Below are 20,742 nucleotides of genomic sequence, written 5' to 3' on the forward strand. Positions count from 1 at the left end.
CTGTTAGAAATATTTGCCCAAAACTTTTTTTTTTTTTTTTTTTTTGAGATACCGGGGACTGAACTCAGGACATTGTACTTGCTAGGCAAGCGCTTATTCTACTGAGCTATCTCCCCAGCCCTAGACCAAAACTTTTAGATGATCATTCATATTAAGTAATTCTGAGGTGACTTCCAAGATAGCCTTGCAAAAACTATTATGGTGATATAGTGAGCTTAGTTTCAGGATAGTCTTAATAATGACTACTTTGTTTTTTTTATTTTTAATTTTTATTCATTTATTTTCGAGACAGGGTCATACTATGTAATAATATAGGCTGTCCTTGAACTCACTATATAGGCCCAGGCTGACCTCAAACTGGGAGTGCTCCTCCTTCCTCAGCCTCCCAAGTGCTGGGATTACAGGTGTACCACCACATCTGGCTGACTACTTTTTGATCATGTTTCCTTTTCAAATAATACTATGAGAAAATCACTTTTCCATATTATCTTAGTTACTATTCTTGTTGCTGACACAAAATACCCAATACCCAAAGTGAAACAAGGTAAGGTTTATTTATTTAACGATTTGCAGAGGTTTCAGTCCATTTGCAGCCAGCTCCAAGACAGGGTGGCATGGCAGACGGGCATCACAGAAGAGAAATAGTTCATAGACTGTACAAGCTCATAAAGCAAGCAAGCAAAGGACAAGACAAGCCTCTTTTTGTTCCTCATATTGTGTCAGGCTACTGGGATTAGGGCAGTGCCAAACCAATCAGTAAACTGTTTTAGTGATCAGCCATCTTTAGTCCCTGTGCCACATACTGTAGCTTCAGCCACCTCTGAAAAGCCCCACCTATGACTGTGCGAGGCTATGGGGAGACATCTGGACATTAGCCATAACATGTATGAAGTAACACACTATGATGAAAAACTAATGCCCAGTCAAATCATTTATAAATATGTACTAATTCTTACTACTTTGTGGTTTGGAGAAGGAAAATTATCAACCACTTTGACATGTTGCAAAAATCAGCATAGGGCTGGAAGAGGCAGGAAGATGAAGGAATAGCTGCTAATGGACACAAGCTTTCTTTCTAGTGTACAAAAACAAATTCTAAAATTCACTGTGATGATGATGGGAAATGTATGCATGTATCTGAAATCATTTAATTGAACCCCTTCAACGGATGAATGAAAGGTCATCAAACATGGAAAGAAAAGCAGAACTATCACACTGAGCCTGGTGGCACAGGCCTACTTGGAAGGCTGAGGTGGGAAAATGAAGTCTAGCCTGGGCAGTTTAGGAAGACCCTGCCTCAAATATAAGGTAGGTAAGGAAGGGGACCTGAGGATGTAGCTCAGCGGAAACTTGCACAGCATGCACAGCACCCTAAATTCAATCCCCAGTACAACCTCCCCTCCTAAAAATAATGATCAGAGAGCTAGGCAAGATGATACACATGTAATCCCTGCTATTGTGGAAGTTGAGGCAGGAGTGTCACTATCTTGATTCTAATCTGGGATATATAGCAAGATCCTGTATTAGAAATAAAGCAAAGGGCTGGGGATGTAGCTCATTATAGTGCTATCTTTAATGCTTGGGGAGATAATTACTATCTCTGTTTGCAGATAAATCATCTTCTGTATGAAAAAAGTGGAGTCTGCTAAAAAAAAAAAACTATTAGAGGCTCATCACAGTGCAAACTTATGCAGATACTATATCAAGATAGAAAATTCAGTTTCTATACTATATTAATGAAGAAATCAAAACTGAAATTATGAAACCACTCCATGTAAATCATCTCATGGAAAATGAAGTACTTAATAAAATAAAAAGTATAAAACATATTCTCTAACAAGTATACTATATAGTTGAAAGAAATTAAAGAAATGTCAATAAATAGACATTTGTAGGGCTTTTGACAGGTTTAATTTTTCATGGGATTTCTTGAGATTTTTCTTACTTTCTTTTTTTTTTTTTTTTTTTTGGTAGCTGTTATGGAACGATAATATCCTATATTTTAGAGGTGCCAGAGTTCAGTTTTTTTTTTTTAATGTATTTGGTACAGTCTACAGGGTCTCACTACACCGATTGGATTCGTAGTGATCCTCCTATTTTCAGCCTCCCCAGCACTGGGATTACAGGTGCCTGCCACCACACTGGGACTTGGTGGCCTGCTCAGTGCAGCCAGGAGTGGAGCTGGCATGGCATGTGGTGCCAGGGATTGAACCCTTTTCCTTGCACTTACCTAAGCAGGCATTTAGTCCATTGAGCTATCTCAGTGGCCCAATAACCTAACTATTGATAGCTGCCATGGGAGATAATACAGTATTCTTTGTATGGGAAGTGGGGGCAACTTCCTATCCACATGCAAAAGAATGAAGCTGAATCCTTACCTCACAAACACAAAAGTTACTCAAAGACTGCAATGTGGATGCTACAACCATTCTTAGTGGAAAAGTTAGAAATATACCCCTATGACTTTGAATATGGCAGAAGATTTATTGCTCACAAAAAGCATGAGCAACAAAAGAAAAGAAATTGATTCATCAAAATTAAAAACTTTTAAACTTTTAATTTAGTTGAACCCCTTCAATTTGATCATGATGTTTCCTTTTCAAACAGGGCTGGTGATAAATTTTCAGACCAAAAATTAGAGAAAAAGAAGGGTTTCAAGGACAGCCAACATTTTGGCCCTAGTCTTTCAAGGTCAATGAAGACTCAGGAAATAGGAAAACCTGTACTGTAACATCATGTAACTCAGTTGTGTCCCGAATTTTCTGATCAAGGAGATTATGGGGCCACAGAGGAAAGTGACCGACGATGTAGAGAGTGCCTAAGGAGAGTCACAGGGAGAGAAAACATGCTCTCAGGCTTTCACAGAGAGCAAACTGGTAAAGCAATGGCCATGGCTCATCAGCATGGCTGACACTGACAAAGGATCTACAAACTGTGGTACTGCGTTTCAGGATAAATCCTGAGGGGATTTGACTGACCTTGTCAGATACAAAAGTTACATTTCTTGTTATATAGGTCTTGCTTTAACTTGGTCTTAACCATCCAGCAGAAAAGTATAAAAATGAAGTATAAAAAGTAAAGCCATATTAATATGCTGTTCTGTAAAAGGCTCAAGTCAACAACTTCTGACATTGCTAGTCCTGTGGAAAACCCACTACTATTGTGGACTACTGGACTGTATTGGAATATTTTGCTGAATTCCCACACCTACAATATTTAAATGGCAATGGAATACCCATCTCTGACAAAACTAAACAAAAAAAGGGGATACAAATGAAGGATCATTTTGTATCTGTATATTCAGAATAGGAGAGATATACAGCTACTTTCTCTTCAATGAATAGAAAGATTTTTTCTAATAGTGTTTGTGGACAGGATATCATGTCTGCATCTTGTACTATGAATAACCACTAAGAAGACAATATGCAATGTATTAATTATCGAAACTGTCCTACTAATCAGTTTTGAAACTGTCTCATTGCTATTTGTTTCTCAATAAAATTATTTTAAAAAAATAAACAAATAAGGCTGGTGTTGTAACAAATTGGTAGAACAGTAGAGTTATGCCTAGCATGCAAAAGGTACTGAGTTCAGTTCTTATCACTAAAATAAATAGATGAATACATGCATACATACATACTGTAAAGTAAAAAGATAATTCACAAATGGGAGGAATTATTTTTTACAATCATATCTTTTATCTTGAATATATGAAGACTGTTTGTCTCTGTTGCTGTTCTCTTGTTGCTGAGACAAATATCCAACACTCAAAATTAAGGAAGAAAAGGTTTGTTTAGCTCACTTTACTGGAGGTTTCAGTCCATACTGAAATGACTCCAAGGCAGACTGGCACATGGCAGAGCGCAGCAGTTCGTGGCTGTGGAAGGCAGCAAAACAGCAAGAGCAAAAGGGAGGAGTAACAGCAACAATGGCAACAGAGAGCAAGTCTGTCTCGCTTATGTTGCATTCAGGCTGTCCGCCCCAGGCTGGGAGTAGCACTTGCACCCATAATCCCAGTAGTACTCAGACCCATAATCCCAGCTTCAGATCATGAATTAATCACGAGCTGTAGAACTGCACTTCAATGATTCCATGAGGCTTCGGGGAGACAAATACGTACAAACCATAACACTATTACAACTGAATACTAAAATACATATTTTTTTTTTCAGCACTCTGGATTGAACCTAGACCATTTACACTGAGCTTAGTACATGCCCAGCCCTTTTTATTTTTTATTATGAGGCAGGATCTATGTAGTTTCTAAATTGCCTAGATTGGGTTCAAACTTGTGATCTTCCTACTCAGCCTTCCAGAGCACTGGGATTACAGATTTGCACCACAATGCCCAACTTAATTACCTAATTTGTAAGTGGCAAAGGACAGGTATGGCCATTTCTTCCCTAGAAAAAGGTTTACAGATGACCAGTGAGCTCATAGGAAGATGTGCAGCATTATTTGCTGTTGAGGCAATAGAAGCTACAACTATAGTGAGTTGGTTGGTTCTAATCAAAATGACAGTATTTTGGAGCAAGTATATGGAGGAATTGGAGTCTTTATGTATTACTGGTGGAAATCTAAAGGTGCAGCTTCTTTCAAAAATAGTTTTGACTGTGCCTCCTATTTGAATGTGAAGTTGCCATATTACCTACCCAGGAAGTCTACTCTTAGGTGGATACATGAGGAAAATGAAAATAAATGCTTACACAAAAATGTGTGCACAAATGTTTATAGCAGCATTATTGATAATAGCCTAAAATTTAGAATAACCCATGTCTATCAGCTAATGAATAAATAAACCTTGGAGTATTTACATAGTTGAATATTTTTTGGTTATAAAGGAATGGTGTATATAATGTACATGAATTTTAAAAACATATACCAAACAAAAGAAGCCAGTCCCAAAAGTACACAAAGTTTATGCTTGCATGTCTATGAAATGTCCTGAACATGAATATTCAGAGACAGAAAATAGATTAATGTTTGCCTGGAGTTTGTAGGAATGGGAGCTTTCAGTTATGATGACTAAAAATAAAGGTTTTCTTTTTGGAGGTTTGAAAAATATTTTAAAATTAATGTGGTAATTCTTGCGCAACTCTATAAATATACTAAATAACATTGAATTATACAACATAAGTTCATGATTGTGTGCTAGTTAACAATGCTATTAAATATATATCCATTCATCTGTTTAATGTTTTGAATGGACATTGTGCCCGTATGTGATATTTTTACTATGATAAATCAGTCACTTGCGAAGTTTTCATTCATTAAATAATGTAGATCTTGCAAATGTTATAAAATATCTCATTTGTCAACATCACTACCAATCTCAAGAAAAATAGTCTTTAAGTATTGAGAATCTTACTGTGGAGAATGTGAGGTTTACACAATTATAATTTTCATTTGAAAGCTCAAATTTTATTATTAGCAATAAATCCTGACATTTTTTCCAAGTGACAGGCTTACTTTTTTCATTTTCAAGAAAATGTCTGCCAAATGTCTCGGTCTGAATAACTATCATTTGTCTGTCAGTCATTATTTCAAATAAAAATAGTTTTCCATGAAAAAAGCAGCTAGTTCATGTAGAAACTACTGCACAAGTTCTTTTCCTCAGGAAACCATTGTATTTCATTCATATTTCCCTTTTTTCACACAAAATATGTATTTCACACTCAGTATTTAATAAAAACTCCATGAATATTTGCTGCTCCAAATAAATTAACATCTTTTTAACCTAAGTAGAGGAGCATAAAGAATTCAGTCCTTGCTAGTGTAGCTTGATTCTATTTCCTTTATTCTTCCTTAGGCATGAGCTTTGCCCACCATTGAATTTATACTGTGAAAGCACATGGCAATACAGTAAAACATGAAAATAATATTCTAATATTATTGCAAAACTTAGTTGGCCACGGGGTTCCACTGACAAGTTCTTAAGGGTGTTTCAGGGGCCTACAGAGCTGTCTTTGAAAATCCTTGTTTGTCAGCGCTTTTCTCTATTTGTGACTTATCTGAAAACCACAACTTGTGTTCCAGTAGATATCCCTACATGAACAGTCTTTGAAGTCTATGTGTTTAAATTCCTCTCAGCTTTCTCTGAATTTTCAGTGTATTTCTCCTCTGTCTTACATTACCTTTTCCCACTGATGACATAAACATCCACCTGTCATCCAATTAGAGTCATAGTTATACTCAGCCTTCACTTTCCCTCTCACACCTCTGTAGCTCAGGGCTTGTCAGTTCTGCCTCCAAAAGTCTTTCTTGAATCCTTTCCTTTGATTTCTTACCATTGAGATCCTTTTTCTTTCCTGAAATACTGAATAGATTGGTAATTGGCCTTCCATTGTTCTATCTTGTTGTTCTCTTCTTTTTGTAAATAACTGAAATATCTTGTATTTTACCCTACTTGCAAGCTTACAAATTAGCCTGCCAGTTTCCTAGGTGCTGACAGAGGACAAGTGCCTCCTGGGTCAGAGACAAAGGAATTTATTACTGCAGGCATTGCAGGCAGCATGAGCTTCATTATGCCATTGCTTCTGCTTCCTCCGCGGTCACCTGAGCAATGCTAGGGGACCCCAGGTTGGAGTTGTGTTCACGAGTTTGTAGCACAACTGAGAAATTCTGAAAGTAAGAAGCTCCTGGCCCATCAAAGAAGTTCTTCAAGGCCTACCCAATCTGTACTTGGAAGAACACAATATCTTCATCTCCTAAGACCTATTGCTATATAAACATCTTAAAGTAGTCCACAGTAAAATCCTACAGAGATGGTAACACTGATGGAGAATTATCTCCAAACATTGTAGTGTTAGTTTTCCCTACATAGTTATATTATCTTCCTCAATAGTTTTGTCATGTAGCTGCTTGATTCTAACCCAGTAATCCTCTGTAAATTATGGTGTCATGTATAGACAGCCCTTCCCAGTCCTCGTCTTGGTCTGGGAAGTTTATATTTATAATCCCGTGAAAAGTTGTTGGAATTCTAGTGGGTTAATTCCAATCTACCATTTCCCGTGCAACCCATGGTGAGAATAAAGACACTAAGGTGTATCTGTAGCTATGGGGAACCAAGGGGTCCTAAGTTCAGCCATGATGAAGGCCGAACCCAGGTTTTATTCATTCATGAAGAAAGGAGTGGCTTGAGGATGAGTGACTGTGAGAATGGAGAAAAGAGGTGAGTGCCATGAGCTGGGCTAAGTAGGAAGCCTGTCTGCTGGTTGACGAACAGCATTCCCCCAACAACAGTAAGGACGTTTGTGTATCCCTAGTATCACATGACACAAAGTTGTCTAGTGACGTCATAGCTGATGTTGACCAGGTAGAATGCTTTTCTCAAGACTGAGGTAGCTTGACTGCTTTATGCTTTGAGGCCTAGTCCTACTCACACATTTGACCAATTTCCAGCTTCAGTGCCTCCCAGCAATCATGAACCCAGTTTTATAACGACCTCATGACTAGGCCATGGCAACACTATTATCCCTCACTGTTTGGTTGGTTTCTCTGTGTCTCTGTCTCTGTCTGTCTCTCCTCCCCTCTCCTCTCTGCCTCTCTGTCTTTCTCTTTGTCTCTTTCTGTCTCTGGGGATCAAACTTAGGAGTGCTGTACTGAAGCTCTACATCCCTGTCAATTTTCTTTTTTGTTCATTTTTGAGGTAAAGTCTAAGTTGCCCAGGCTAGACTGGAACTTATGATCCTCTTGCCTTAGACTAAGTGTAGAAATTACAAGAATATAGTACCCTTCTTGTTTTGTTCAATTATTCTAATATGCCAGTCTTCCCTGCCTCAGAAACATTGCACTGGCCCTTCTTTTCTTTTGGAAAGTCCCCCCAAATTCCAGACTTACTCCTGGTCTAGTTCTTGCATTTTGTTTTTGAGACAGGGTCACTATGTGAGACCAGTAGGATATACTTCATAGTCATTGTGCAGGGTGGCCTTGAACTCACTTATGTAGCCCAGGCTGGCCTTGCAGTATAGGGGTCCTCCCACCTCAGCCTCCAGAGTTCTGAGAGCACAGGGCTGTGCCACCACACCCAGCTAACTTTCTTATTTGCAACTATAACCTTAGGCCTCTTAGAAGCAGTTCCCTTCCTTTTCTCCTCTCACCTGTTGTCTTCAGCCCTTTGATTTTGCCTTCATTTTTATATAATTATTTTATTGCTCTGTTTAATGATTTTGTTTGCTTTGCATCTCATTTTGTGTTGCTTTATTTGGAATCTCTATGGCACAGGACCATGCCTGACTCATCATTAGTCAGTACAGTCCAGGGATAGTGAGAACGGACCACACACTTTGGTGTTATAGGGACGCACACTTGAGCAACATTAATGACCAAATTAACTAACAAAGTATTTCTATGCTAGAGTAGCAGTATGCCTAACTTAGATTTCAGTTCACCTTATTTTGCTGTTCTTGTTCCTTAATCAGCCATTGTGTGTATCTTATTGTCAGGTTGTCATATGTGAGTCTTTATCATAAGAATATTTCATTATTGAAATCCACTTAGCTGTTAATGTCTAGACAGATCCTTAAATTTTAGATCACTGTACTCATACAGTCATTGTGTCAGGGAGATACATCAAAGGAAATATAAAGCGCTAGCTTTAAAAATATTCCCTATCCCGCCTATTTTCCCTAAAGCTATTATCCTAAAGGAATCAAAAAGAGAAATCTATGGTGTGAGTTCAGGTTTACTACTATAAGCATTTCAAGAAAGGTCCAGTTACCATGACAACAAATGCATGAATTTCAAGTGGAAACTTTTCAGCATATGGAACTGATAAAACTGTAGCATCCCTATTTTCTCCAGTATAGAATTGTTCTTCACCAAATTTCTTAAAAATGTGAGAACTGTTAATTTTAAAAGTATTTATGACCTTATTTTTAAATCTTTATTATAACTGAAAATTACAGCCAGTAGGATGTTGCCATGCAAATGGTTAATCATTTGATTTCACACTGAAAATTATTTTCTGATATGTACAAGATCTCTTTTAAGCTGTAAATAAAATGGTAAATAGTTTAATGTATTGGGCATTCTTGACAATGGAAAATGACCTACCACTTTATAGGTTCCTTTGCCTTAAATGCTTTCTAACTCCAGTAGAGGAAAGCTGTTAAGCTTTAAGTACTCTGTCGTATTTGCAGGCTTTTATAGTAGAAGAGAACGGCAGTCAGTAGTGATGATGGAAAACGATGGCAGGTAGACTTAAAACACCATAAAGCACCGACGATTGTGTGTAATGCCTTGAATTGAATCCTTTTTGAATGAAATGATCAGCCATATGTGCCACTCTTACAGACCCTGTAAGAAGACGAAAAGAAATGTGCCCTAATGCTAACTGTGCATGAAATTGCAGTGTTAGGAGAGAGTGACCAGATGTTTCAATCTCAACAAATAGCTTGTTATGTGACTGAGGGAAAATATCTTTGCTGCATTGATCAAATACACCTTGAAGGAAGGGGTAATTTAATAGAGGCTGTCATAGTTCGTCACTGTCAATAAACTTTGACTTGACCTTTGCCTTATGTTTTTGATGTTGCTGCTGATAGGTGTTCCTGGGCAGATGTTTACTGCCTTGAAGGATTTTTGCTTTTTATGAAGTATGTACTAGGAATAGTGAAGAAGAAGGACATTTTTCAAAAAAAATTTTTTCCTCTTTAATTACAAGTTAGCATGCTCCTCTGTGGATTTTCTAGAATTTCTGGGCAGATATGTCTGAGTGACATCTTTACTTCAAAAGACCACTTTATCTCTAAACATTTCTTCCTTTCCACATATTAACTTCAGATTTAGCTTGCCACAATAAACTTGTATTTTGTATGTGTATGTTTCATACACAAAATATCTTTCTATGGCTAGAATAGATCTCTTAGGACATCACTGGAATTTCTGACACAAACTATTAAGAACAGTGATAGGGGATGGGGAGATGGCTCAGTGGAATAAGCGCTTCCCTGGCAAGCGCAAGGGCCTGAGTTCAATCCCCGGTACCACAAAACAACAACAACAACAAAAAAACAACAACAACAACAACAACAAAAAAAAAAAAAAACGAAAAAACAGTGATAGCTAGAGAGAATCCTGTGCAAGTTCACCCAGGTATACCTTTCCCCATCAGGTCTGTACCCAAGAGCTGCCCGTATTCTTTCTGGGATGCATTTATTTGCTTGCCTTTCATTTTTCTATCTTGAAAATGATTAAGAGATACTTCCTAAAATCAGACAAACTCGGTCTACTACCAACCCGCCCCCCATGATTTTTACCTGTAAAGTAGAACAACAATATAACACCTACTTCATCTTCATAGTTCCAATTAAATGAGATTATGGAAAGGGGATACAGATGAATGTCCATTTTGTATCTGTGTATTCAAAATGGTTAGGATAGATATATATAGTTACATTCTCTTAATGAATAGAGCGATCTGTTCTAATGGTGTTTATAAATAGGATATCATGTTTGCATCTTGTACAGCAATTAGCCACTAGGAAGAATGTATGCAATGTGTTAATTATTGAAACTGTCCTATCAGTTTGGTTTGAAGCTGTCTCATTGCTATTTGTTTCTCAATAAAATTATGGAAAAAATGAGATTATGTAGCAAATAAAACACTAACCTAGTAACTGACATGTAGGAACTACAGTACAGTGCCAGACATATAACAACAATTTGTTTGTAACTCATGTTTTGTTATAGTATGTTTTGACCATATCTATGATTCACATTTTGTAGTACAAATTCACTTTCCTTTCCAGTATTGAGGTGTTTAACAGTTTGCCTGGGAAATAACAGTAACAACAATGTTGATCCTGACACAATAATTGTAATACTGTGGTAGCAATCATAATAATTACAAGTTAGTCTGTGCCATCCTTATAGCAGGTTTTATAATGAACCTTTAACCTTTATAATGCTTATATGTAATTAATGATATTTCCAAATATTTAAGGCTACATTTTTGGTGTTCATTAGAAAATACTTTCCTTTTATAATACAAATTTAAAGAAGAGATCACATGGTTTGATTCTGTGACCTCTTCTTACTCATCTTTATATTTAAAAGTATCCATTCTCTCTCTTTCTTTCTTTCTTTCTTTCTTTCTTTCTTTCTTTCTTTCTTTTTTTTTTTTTTTTATGTTTTTGGTACAGGGTATCGCTGCCCAGCTCAGACTCTCAGTGATCCTCCTGCCTCAGCCTTCCCAGTGCTGGGATTACAGGTATATGCCACCATGGCTGGGAAGATTGAACTCCAGTCCCTGAACTTGCCTAAGCAAGTGCGTAGGCCACTGAGCTATCTCCCTGAACCTAAAAGTATCAAATCTTGTTTGGAACTGTGGCTATACTTTCAGTTTAGACTTCTTAACTTCAACTGTCTCTCTTTCTCCTTCCCTTCTGTTCTCATATTCTCATTCTCTCTTTCTCCCCACTCTCCTTTTAAAAATTAGCTTTTCCACACAAAACTTCCGTGTCCCCTAACTCCTGTTTATAGTTGTTGTAGGGAATAACTTTTTTTTTTCTTTTTCTTCTCTCTTTTATTATTTTTTTTAATTTTTTTTCTTTTTTGTATTGGAGATTCAAGACAAGGCCTTCACAGTAATTTATATCCCTGACCTTTTTTATTTCTTATTTTAACACAGGGTCTTGCTAAGTTGCCAGGCTGGGCCCAAACTTGCAGTCCTTTTGCCTTGGCCTTTCAGAGTTCTAGGATTTCAGACACATGCATCACCACACCTAGCTTCCTGTCTTCCTTCTTTCTGTATTCTCACCTGGAGCCCCATTTATGAAAGACAAATTAACAAAAGAAAAAAATACAAATTTATATGATCTGTTTTGTATGATCCGAGGCTCTTAAGGAAATGAAGACTGAAGAAGCAGTTAAACCTGTATATTTTTCTACCACCTAGATTTGATGAAGCCTGCAGAGTTATGAGCTAAGAATAATAAACTAGGAAAAACTTAACTAAAGTCTGTTCAGGTACGTCTCAGTGTCCCTCCATCATAAGAGCCCAGGGTGTTTCTTTGTACTAGGAGTTAGGAAAGCACCTCTCACGTGGTAGAGGGATGAAAAGTCCTTCTTGCCTTACTGTTTCTCAGATTCTCTGTTTAAAATATTTAGTAAGTACCATGGTTTGGTGGTATTGTGTCCTTATCTTGTGATAAGGCCATAATACCAGTTAAATGTCAGCCCAGTTACTTTTTCATGTTTGTCTCAGAAAGTATTCTTTGCCACTCCCCAGCATCTGAACAGTTGCTGCAACAGCTGCTACTGTATATGTACATCTCACATGATAAACAGTAATGTGCTTTTGTCTGTAGTTGTTATAGATTGATTGATTGATTGATTGATTTTTTGTGTGGAACTGGGTATTGAACTGAGGCCCTTGCGCTTGCCAGGAAAGCACTTATTCTACTGAACCATCTCCCTGGCCCCATTATAGGTCCTTAAACCCTAAGCTTTCTAGACAGATTGACATGACTTTCCATTTCATTCATTGGCTAAATATGTGTTCAGTGCATACAATGCAACAGCCACTTTTTTGTTTATTTTTTGAATAGGATCTTGTTGTAGTTCAGGCTAGCCTTGAACTCACAGTAATCCTCCTGCCTTGGACTCCTAAGTGCTGGGATTATAATCTTGCACTATGCCCTAATGTCTTTTAAATTTTAAATACACCCAGTATCTCTTTTTAAAGAATTTGAGTAGACTGTTGAACATGAAATTATAAGTAAATAAAATTTATAATAGAAATGACACAGTTTGCCATTGTAAATATGGGCATCTATTCCAACACTCAAGGAAAACTTGTCTAAGACATTTAGATGTAAAACCTAAAAAGGAATGTAGAAAAAAAATGGAAACAGAATGAAATACTGGAACATTGCATTCAAGAAGGTTCCCACAAGCCTGGCATGCTGTGTGCTCCTGTAGTCCCATCACTTGGATAGGAGGGTGAGGCAAGAAGATTGCCACTAGTTCAAGACCAGCCTGAGCTACGTCATGAGACCAAGGCCAGCCTCAACTACATGGCGAGACCCTGTCTTGGGGGGGAAAAAACAGAGAAAGAGAAAAGAGATGTTTCTACCTTAGGATGAATTCAGAGAAACACTTGATGGTCCCAACATAAAGTTGTTTATGTCTGAGCTGTGAGAGAGAGATTTGGGTCTCTATTGAAGGACAGTTTAAGATCACTCACAATGGAGTTAGTTGAAGGAAAACAAATCTGAAGGCAGGAAAGTAAGCTCTGATGCTTTTATAAATGGGCAGGTGGGTATGGGGAGAAGGGAAGTGCCTATTAATGGGTGCAGGTTTCTTTTTAATAATAGGAAGGTCCTGAAGGTTGGATAGTGGTAGTGACTGCACAACTGTTTTCACACAACTCTGTATCCAAGAACAAACACAACGAGACAATTCAAAGTAGTGAATTTTATGTTGTATGAATATATTTCAACAGAAAACATGCACAAGGAGCTTTTGCAGCAGTGTTAATTGAGAGGGAATGCTAGCCTGCATGCAAGTAAGCTAATGGAAATGGAGGCAGAAATGTGTTGCTCAATTAGGCAAAATAAGGTATTTGGCTATTTAGATCAGTCATCTGGTGACAAGTCTAAACTAAAATTAGAAGTGAAGGGTCTGAACATATAAATGTTTATTGAAATCACTGCAGTAGATTAGATTAGATTAGATTAGATTAGATTAGATTAGATTAGATTAGATTAGATTAGATCTAGAAAAGCACTGTATGTAGAGAACAGGTAGTTCTCAGATCCAGGCATGAGAAACACTAAGGGAGGAAACGAAGAAAGAAGCCTACAGAGACCATTTAGAGAGGAGCTGCTTTATCTCCATTACTAATTACAGTAATGTCAAATAGCAAGTGATCAAAAATATTAATACAGCAAATTTGGTGAAGGCAGACCACAACTCTTATCTCGTCTCAGTTGTTTCTTGCTGTACTCTTAACATCATCCATGTTCTGCAACAACTGCCATAGGCATTTTTGTTGTATTATCTTACTCAGTCTTCGTAATATTTCTGCAAGAAACAGTTGGTGACAGAATATGCTGTTTACCACACATTGCTAGGTGAATACGTATACAAGTGAGTCTAAAATTTATGTAGTTTTTTCTACTCTACGTGTTTCCCAAAGTCTGTTCTAAGAAAAAGATTCAAGTAGAGGAAATTGAATTGCTTTGTGAGGAAGAGAACAGATCATACTAATTACTGAGCCAAAACCAGACTGTTGGGCATGTCTGTCCTGTACCCCCCACCCTTTGTTTGAGTGACAAGGAATTGTTTTGGGCCACATATAAAGTGCAGTTAATGTGTAAAGTAACCAAACTAGCCTTTAGAACATACTTTATTATAATATTTGTAAGAGGTAGTCCAATGGCTTGACGTGTAATGCGGTAAATGCTGCTTTTCTCACAAGCCTACCTCAGTTTCAGTTTCCTCATCACCCTTTGCAGCGTGCCTGTTTCTGTTTCCCAGTTTTGCCATTTCATTTCTTTTAGTTGTGCTTTACATCTTTCCTGAAGTGCCTCATCGGGTTTTCCGGCGTCAAGTTCCCTGCCTGTGGCGTGTCTTGCATTTTGCCATTTAGGTGCCATTCTTCTTTGTTTAGTCATGAATCGAATTAAAGTGCATGGCATTATCTTAGAGGTTACCGGATACTGGGCATCATTGGCGTTACTTTGGCTTTAATAATGCATTTAGATGATGAAGAGGACATTCATCTGGAAGATGAAGTTAGTATTAGCAGACATCTTTCCATCTGTGAGAAAATTCTCAGAGTGAAGCTTAATATCTCATTTATTCACTACCTTTTTAAATTCAATTGCAATTTTTTTCTTGGCTCCTTCTCTAAATAGGTATCATTTCTTATAATTTCACCCTTGCTCAAAAAACCTCATCTGCTTCCTCCTACCTACAGAATCCTGCCCATATTCTTACAATGAAATGTAATTATCTTTCCTAGGCCCCTCCATAACTGCTCAGTCATTCTACCTGATTTCTTCTCCATCTCTCTTCCGTTACTTTTATTGACTCTACACTGTTGTTTCTCCATCTTTGTACTCCCAGGGCCCTTGGGGTGCTGCAGGAAACTTCAGGGAGTCCACACAATATGTAAATTTTCAGGTGAGATGCAGTGACATCTTCCAGCACAGTGTGAACCTCTCTAGCTTTAGATATCTTAGTTTTAATATTATATTGCTACATTTCTGTCCACAGCATCATATGTAATTTGCAGAAGTAGGATTTTGGCAGAGTCTTCATGAAAATGAAAGTTGGTGTCAGAGATGAGAGTGGTGCTCACTCTTGACTCCAAGGTTTGGGATTATTTTTTGTGCTCAATAAGCACTAAATTGCTAGTCAGTAAATACTGTACTGCTGTTAGGAACTAACTACTTAACAAATGGAATTTCTTTTGCCTTAGGGGCACCATAATAAAATTCTTAAAACGGGAAAGGAAATGAGTGATACGGTTTATGTTCCTGCCTTTTTTTTTTTTTTTTTTTTCCTAATTCTTAACCATTTTGGATAAATCATACTTAGCCTTCAGAGAGCAGCTCATAATGTCATTTATCTCTAGAAGCCTTTTCTGATCCCCTCATGGCTAATTAATCCTAGTAACAGTCTATGTGTACAATTTCTATTAAGTTGCATTAAACTACTTCATTTACTTGAGGTTACCAATTATGTTTCTGTTTTTCCTATCTCCAGTTAAGTATGCTTTGTAGTGTTACTTCATTCTCTGTAGCAAAGTGATGCAGATATAAAAACTGGTTTCATAATCTCAGCTGAATGAGGTGTTATGTCTTGTTAGTCTAGTTCTCATATTATATCCTTACATGATCACATAGGTCACGTTGTCCACAATTTATATTTGAAGGAATTGAGGTTTAACAGCTTAGTTTTTCTTGTCATCACATACCTCTGGCTTGGGACTATTCTGCCTCCTCTTCTTCATACCATTGATTGTGGAATTAGCTTTTTAATGTCCTCAAGATCCTGTTGAAACTGATTTGGATTGCATTGAATTTATGGATCAATTTGAAAAGAATTAATATCTAAAGAATATTAAGCCCGCAAATATTAAAAGTACTGTGCCAATTAAAAATGAAAATATATTTGAGAAAAATTTTTTTTAAAAATACTGAGTTTTCTAATCCATGTACATAGTATATCTGGGTTTTTTTCCTCAGCTATCTTTTGTGCTGTTCTATGTACAGTTCTTGCATGTGTTTGGATAATTTTTCCTTATATAGATTTTTTATGCTATTTTAAATGCTATTTCAATTTTTTTCAACAATTCCTTGATCATTTACTTTGGATTTTTGTATTTTGACATGAAATCCTGAGATCTTGACTCACTTTTTAATTCTAGAGCATTTATCTAGATTCCTTGATATTTTATATGCATCCTGCTCATGTCTGAAATTCTTTTTCACAATTTCTAGTTTCCCAGCTGTCCTTAATACCGGCCCCTCGTGTCAGTGGGATTGCCGGCCTCTGCTGGGCTGCTCCTTCCCTCCGCCACTGCCTGGAAATGGCCTCCTGGCTGAGCCTGCCTAGGGTCAGGGCTCCTTTCCTTGCAGTCAGTCAGAGAGCACAGTCCTACCTGTCTGTTACCCAGTGTCTGACAGTTCTCTAGTTATTTTATTTTGGTTTTCTTTTCTAGTTGTTACAGTATAAAGGTAATTTTGGACTCTGATTTACCTCATAGCCAGAACACAAGTTAGAGAGGCTTTATTTTTATTTTATTTTTAGTATTTTATTTTATTTTAAAATTTATTTATTTATTTTTTCTGGTACTGGGGATCGAACTCAGGACCTTGTGCTTGCCAGGCAGGCATTTAAGCCACTGAGCTATCTCCCCAGCCCTAGTTTTGTATTTTAAAGAAGGGTCTACTCACAATGTAAATAGTTCAAAGCACAGACCACAACTCAGAAATTATTAAAAACTGTATTTTGTCAAAAAAAAAAAAAAAAGAAGGGTCTACAAGGTGTTCAGGGTCTCACGACTAGATTGGACTCAGTGATCCACCTGTTTACAGCCTCCCAAGAACTGGGATTACAGGGGTGCGCCACCATGCCCAGTCTCAATTGCCATCTCACCGCACCCCGGGGACGGGACTGGCACAGCAGGCCCGGGGATCAAACCCCCAGCCCCTGCGCCTGCTAGAGAGGCTTTAAAGGATATACTATACATGTGGAAACTAGGTAGTTTGTTTTAGCTAAAAGGCATGTAATCCCAGTTATGAAGATGTTGAATCCCTTTCCTAGGGACTCTAAAAATGGAGTGATGTGACATTGTATTAAGATCATCATTATTTTCATCTTTTTATTACCTACTACACATGCTTTAAATATTTATTGATTGAATATCAAAATGATAAGAATCCCATTAGTTAAATATGATGCATTGCAATTTGGAGAGTACCAGGGCTCAAACCCAGGGCCTTCTCACTGAGCCAAATCCTTAGCTCTCTCGCATGCTCGCTCCCTCCTTTCCTCCCTCCCTCCCCCCCTCAGCTTCTCTCTCTCTCTCTCTCTCTCTCTCTCTCTCTCTCTCTCTCTCTCAAATATTTATTTATATATTTATTCGGTATAGAGTCTTGCTACACAGCTCGGACTCATAGTGATCCTCCTGTGTCAGCCTCCCTAGTGCTGGGATTACAGGGGTGCGCCACCATGCCAGATTTCAGTGTCCAGCACCACGTGGGCTCGGCACAGCATGCAGTATCAGGGATCGAACTGTCCTTGTGCTTGTCAGGCAGGTGTTTACACCACCAAACTACCTGTCTCCCCAGCCTGCCTGCCTGCCTGCCTGTCTCTGTCTCTGTCTCTGTCTCTGTCTCTGTCTCTGTCTCTCTGTCTGTCTGTCTGTCTGTCTGTCTGTCTGTCTGTCTCTTTCTCTCTCTCTCTCTCTTTCTTTCATTTTTCTTGTGGTGGTTGTTTTTAGGATTTCCACAAATTGCTAAATTGCCCAGACTGAGCTGGGGCTGCAACTGTAATCCTTTTGCCTCAACCTCCCATAGTGGTAGAGGTTGTTTATGTGCCTCCATGCACAATTGACTCTTTTTTTTTTAAATTGAATGAGCATTTCTATTTGTCTATAAAAGTGACTGTTGATTTTTAAATTGTTTGACTTTTGAGTATCACTGATGAAAAGCAAAGTTCTCACATGTCAGTGTTCTGATATAAAATATAGGCAGAATATCAGCCAGTTTTCTTTGCTGAAATGTATTATAGTGAAAGTATGTCAAAACCTGCAGAATATTTCTATTTATTCATTTTGTGATCATTATATGATTGATTTTCTATGTGCATTCATGGATTTATAATGGAGGTATTTCAACTCATTTCTGATGACAGCTAGTATATGTTGTTTACTGTGTTTTGGATACTATGCTCAACTGTCATATTGTTTCAATTAATTACTAATCTTATGAAGTATTTTATAATTATAATCCCATTTTACAGAAGTGGGATATTCTTACTCATGCAACTAATAAGTGCCAGAGGCAAGACTGAAACCAAATAGTCTTCCAAGCCGATCCTGGGAATTGTATGACAATACTGTATTGCTCCTATTGGCACTTGCTATTATTTTCCTTTATCAAACCAGTATTTGTCTTAAGGTCTGTATGCCTTTCATGCCTGAGTCCTTAATCATTGTACTCTTATTTCTCTCTGCAGTGTAGCAAAATAAGATTTTGCAGGGTTTGTGTTATCCAGTCTGTTATAAGCAGTAGTACAGAATTGAAATTCATTCATAACAACCCATTTCTCACAAAGCATCTCTTTCGTGCCACTATACAACTCTTTCGTGGTTGCGTGTCCAATGTTTCTGACCTGTTGAATTATTTGTTCCTGTTTTCAGTGGATGATTCAGCAGCCACATAAAGCAGCAACATTTTTTGGATGCATTGGGATAGATAAATTTGGTGAGATCCTGAAAAGAAAAGCTGCCGAAGCCCATGTGGATGCTCATTACTATGAACAGAACGAGCAGCCGACAGGAACCTGTGCCGCGTGCATCACTGGCGACAACAGGTAGGCCAGTCTAGTCCGTCGGGAGGCCCTGAACTCAGCGCCTCTGTAAACACTCACAGCATCTAAATTCCAATCTATATTCAGAATTTTAGACTTAATGTTTATAATCACTTTTAATGTTCAGTAAGCCCTTTATATCTTTTTTCCTTTTGTTTATAAATTTAATTTTGTTAAACTTGCTATGGAATTCATAAGGGATAGTGGAAATGAAAGTGTTAGAGTATTGTCTATAGGCTCTGTCTACCAGTTATATTAGGTTCAGGAAAAGAAAGTGCTTTGCTCAGTGTCTTACTGTACAGCTAATTGTATTCTATAATTGCATTGGAAAGATTGGTCCTTTCTTCATAACCTGAGATCAGAATATTAAAACCCATGCATACATGTGCTCATGCATAGGTGTGTGCATTTTACATATATAAAACTTGAAATTAATTCATGAAATTTATGAATTCATTAAATTTCATGGAATAAGTAAATTAAGTTTTGCAAATTAGGTCATCCTTCACAGTTCTGCCAGTCATCCTTCCATATTAAACAACTTCAGCCGTGAGTAATGCCGCACTCAAGAAGCAGCTAAGTGCATTTTTATACACCTTCACTTAGCAGAACATTCTTCATGTGAATTTTGTCTCTCGGGACCTTTCCTACTTTGGTGGTATTCTTTTGAGCTTTCATATCTACATGCAGGTAATTCCCTCAGTATATACATGCTAACCTTATTCCATATAAGCATAAGCTTTTTTCTCCTTTGTAAGGGAAAAATAAAATAACTTTCCTAGCTAAAATATCTGTTAAAATCATCAGAGATGATCCCTTTAGGAAATTTATTCACTAGAAATTTTTTATTCTTGTATTTGGAAACGCTTTGTCTTCTCTATTCCCTGTCTGCTTTTCATTCCTTTCTTTCCTCCTTTATTTATACAGACCCTTAACTCCTTTTCTCACTCCTTTTTTTTGACCTCCAGCAGATACATACATACATACATACATACATACATACATACATACATATGTAATCTGACACTAACTGAACAACTAATTTGAAGACCACATTATACAATACAACAACCATTGTTGAATTCTTATGATTTGTTTGAAGTTCTATATCTGTTCTAATGATTTTTTTTTTTTTTTTTTAATACTAGTGCCCATTGTGGGCACTTTTCTTTCTTTCTTTTTTTTTTTTAAGTTTATTTATTTATTTATTTATTTGTGTGTATGTCTGTGTGTGGCCGTCTCAGCCCACCAGGGGGCGGGGCTGGCTGGCATGTGGTGCTGGGGGATTGAACCGTGGTCCCTGTGCTTTGCTAAGCTTGTTCTAAGTAGGTGCTTTAGACCACTGAGCCATCTCACCAGCCCTGTTCTAATGATTTTTGTTCGTTTGTTTTTTACTCTGTTGCATTCTTTTTAGATAATACGAATTTTAAAAAGATAATCTGGGGCTGGTGAGATGGCTCAGTGGTCTAAAGCACCTACTTAGAACAAGCTTAGCAAAGCAAAGCAACCACGGTTCAATCCCCCAGCACCACATGCCAGCCAGCCCCGCCCCCTGGTGGGCTGAGCTGGCCACACACACACACACACACACACACAAATAAATAAATAAATAAAATTTAAAAAAAAAAAAGATAATCTGACACTATTTTAGGTACTGAAAAGAACATTAGTCATTAAATCACTAAAATTTTC

General features: G+C 37.5%; 1 protein-coding gene across 2 annotated transcripts in view; it reads left to right on the forward strand.

Moving 5' to 3' along the window:
- Adk (adenosine kinase) overlaps positions 1-20,742 on the forward strand; it is a 563,958-nt gene that overhangs the window by 231,890 nt on the left and 311,326 nt on the right. For both annotated transcript variants that reach the window (XM_004624031.2, XM_004624032.2), the window contains exon 5: positions 18,881-19,053. In XM_004624031.2, coding sequence (XP_004624088.1) covers positions 18,881-19,053 — 173 coding nt within the window. The remainder of the gene's footprint in view (positions 1-18,880; positions 19,054-20,742) is intronic.

Source organism: Octodon degus, unplaced genomic scaffold (assembly GCF_000260255.1).
Source record: "Octodon degus isolate 3935 unplaced genomic scaffold, OctDeg1.0 scaffold00005, whole genome shotgun sequence".
In the NCBI taxonomy this organism is placed as follows: Eukaryota; Metazoa; Chordata; class Mammalia; order Rodentia; family Octodontidae; genus Octodon; species Octodon degus.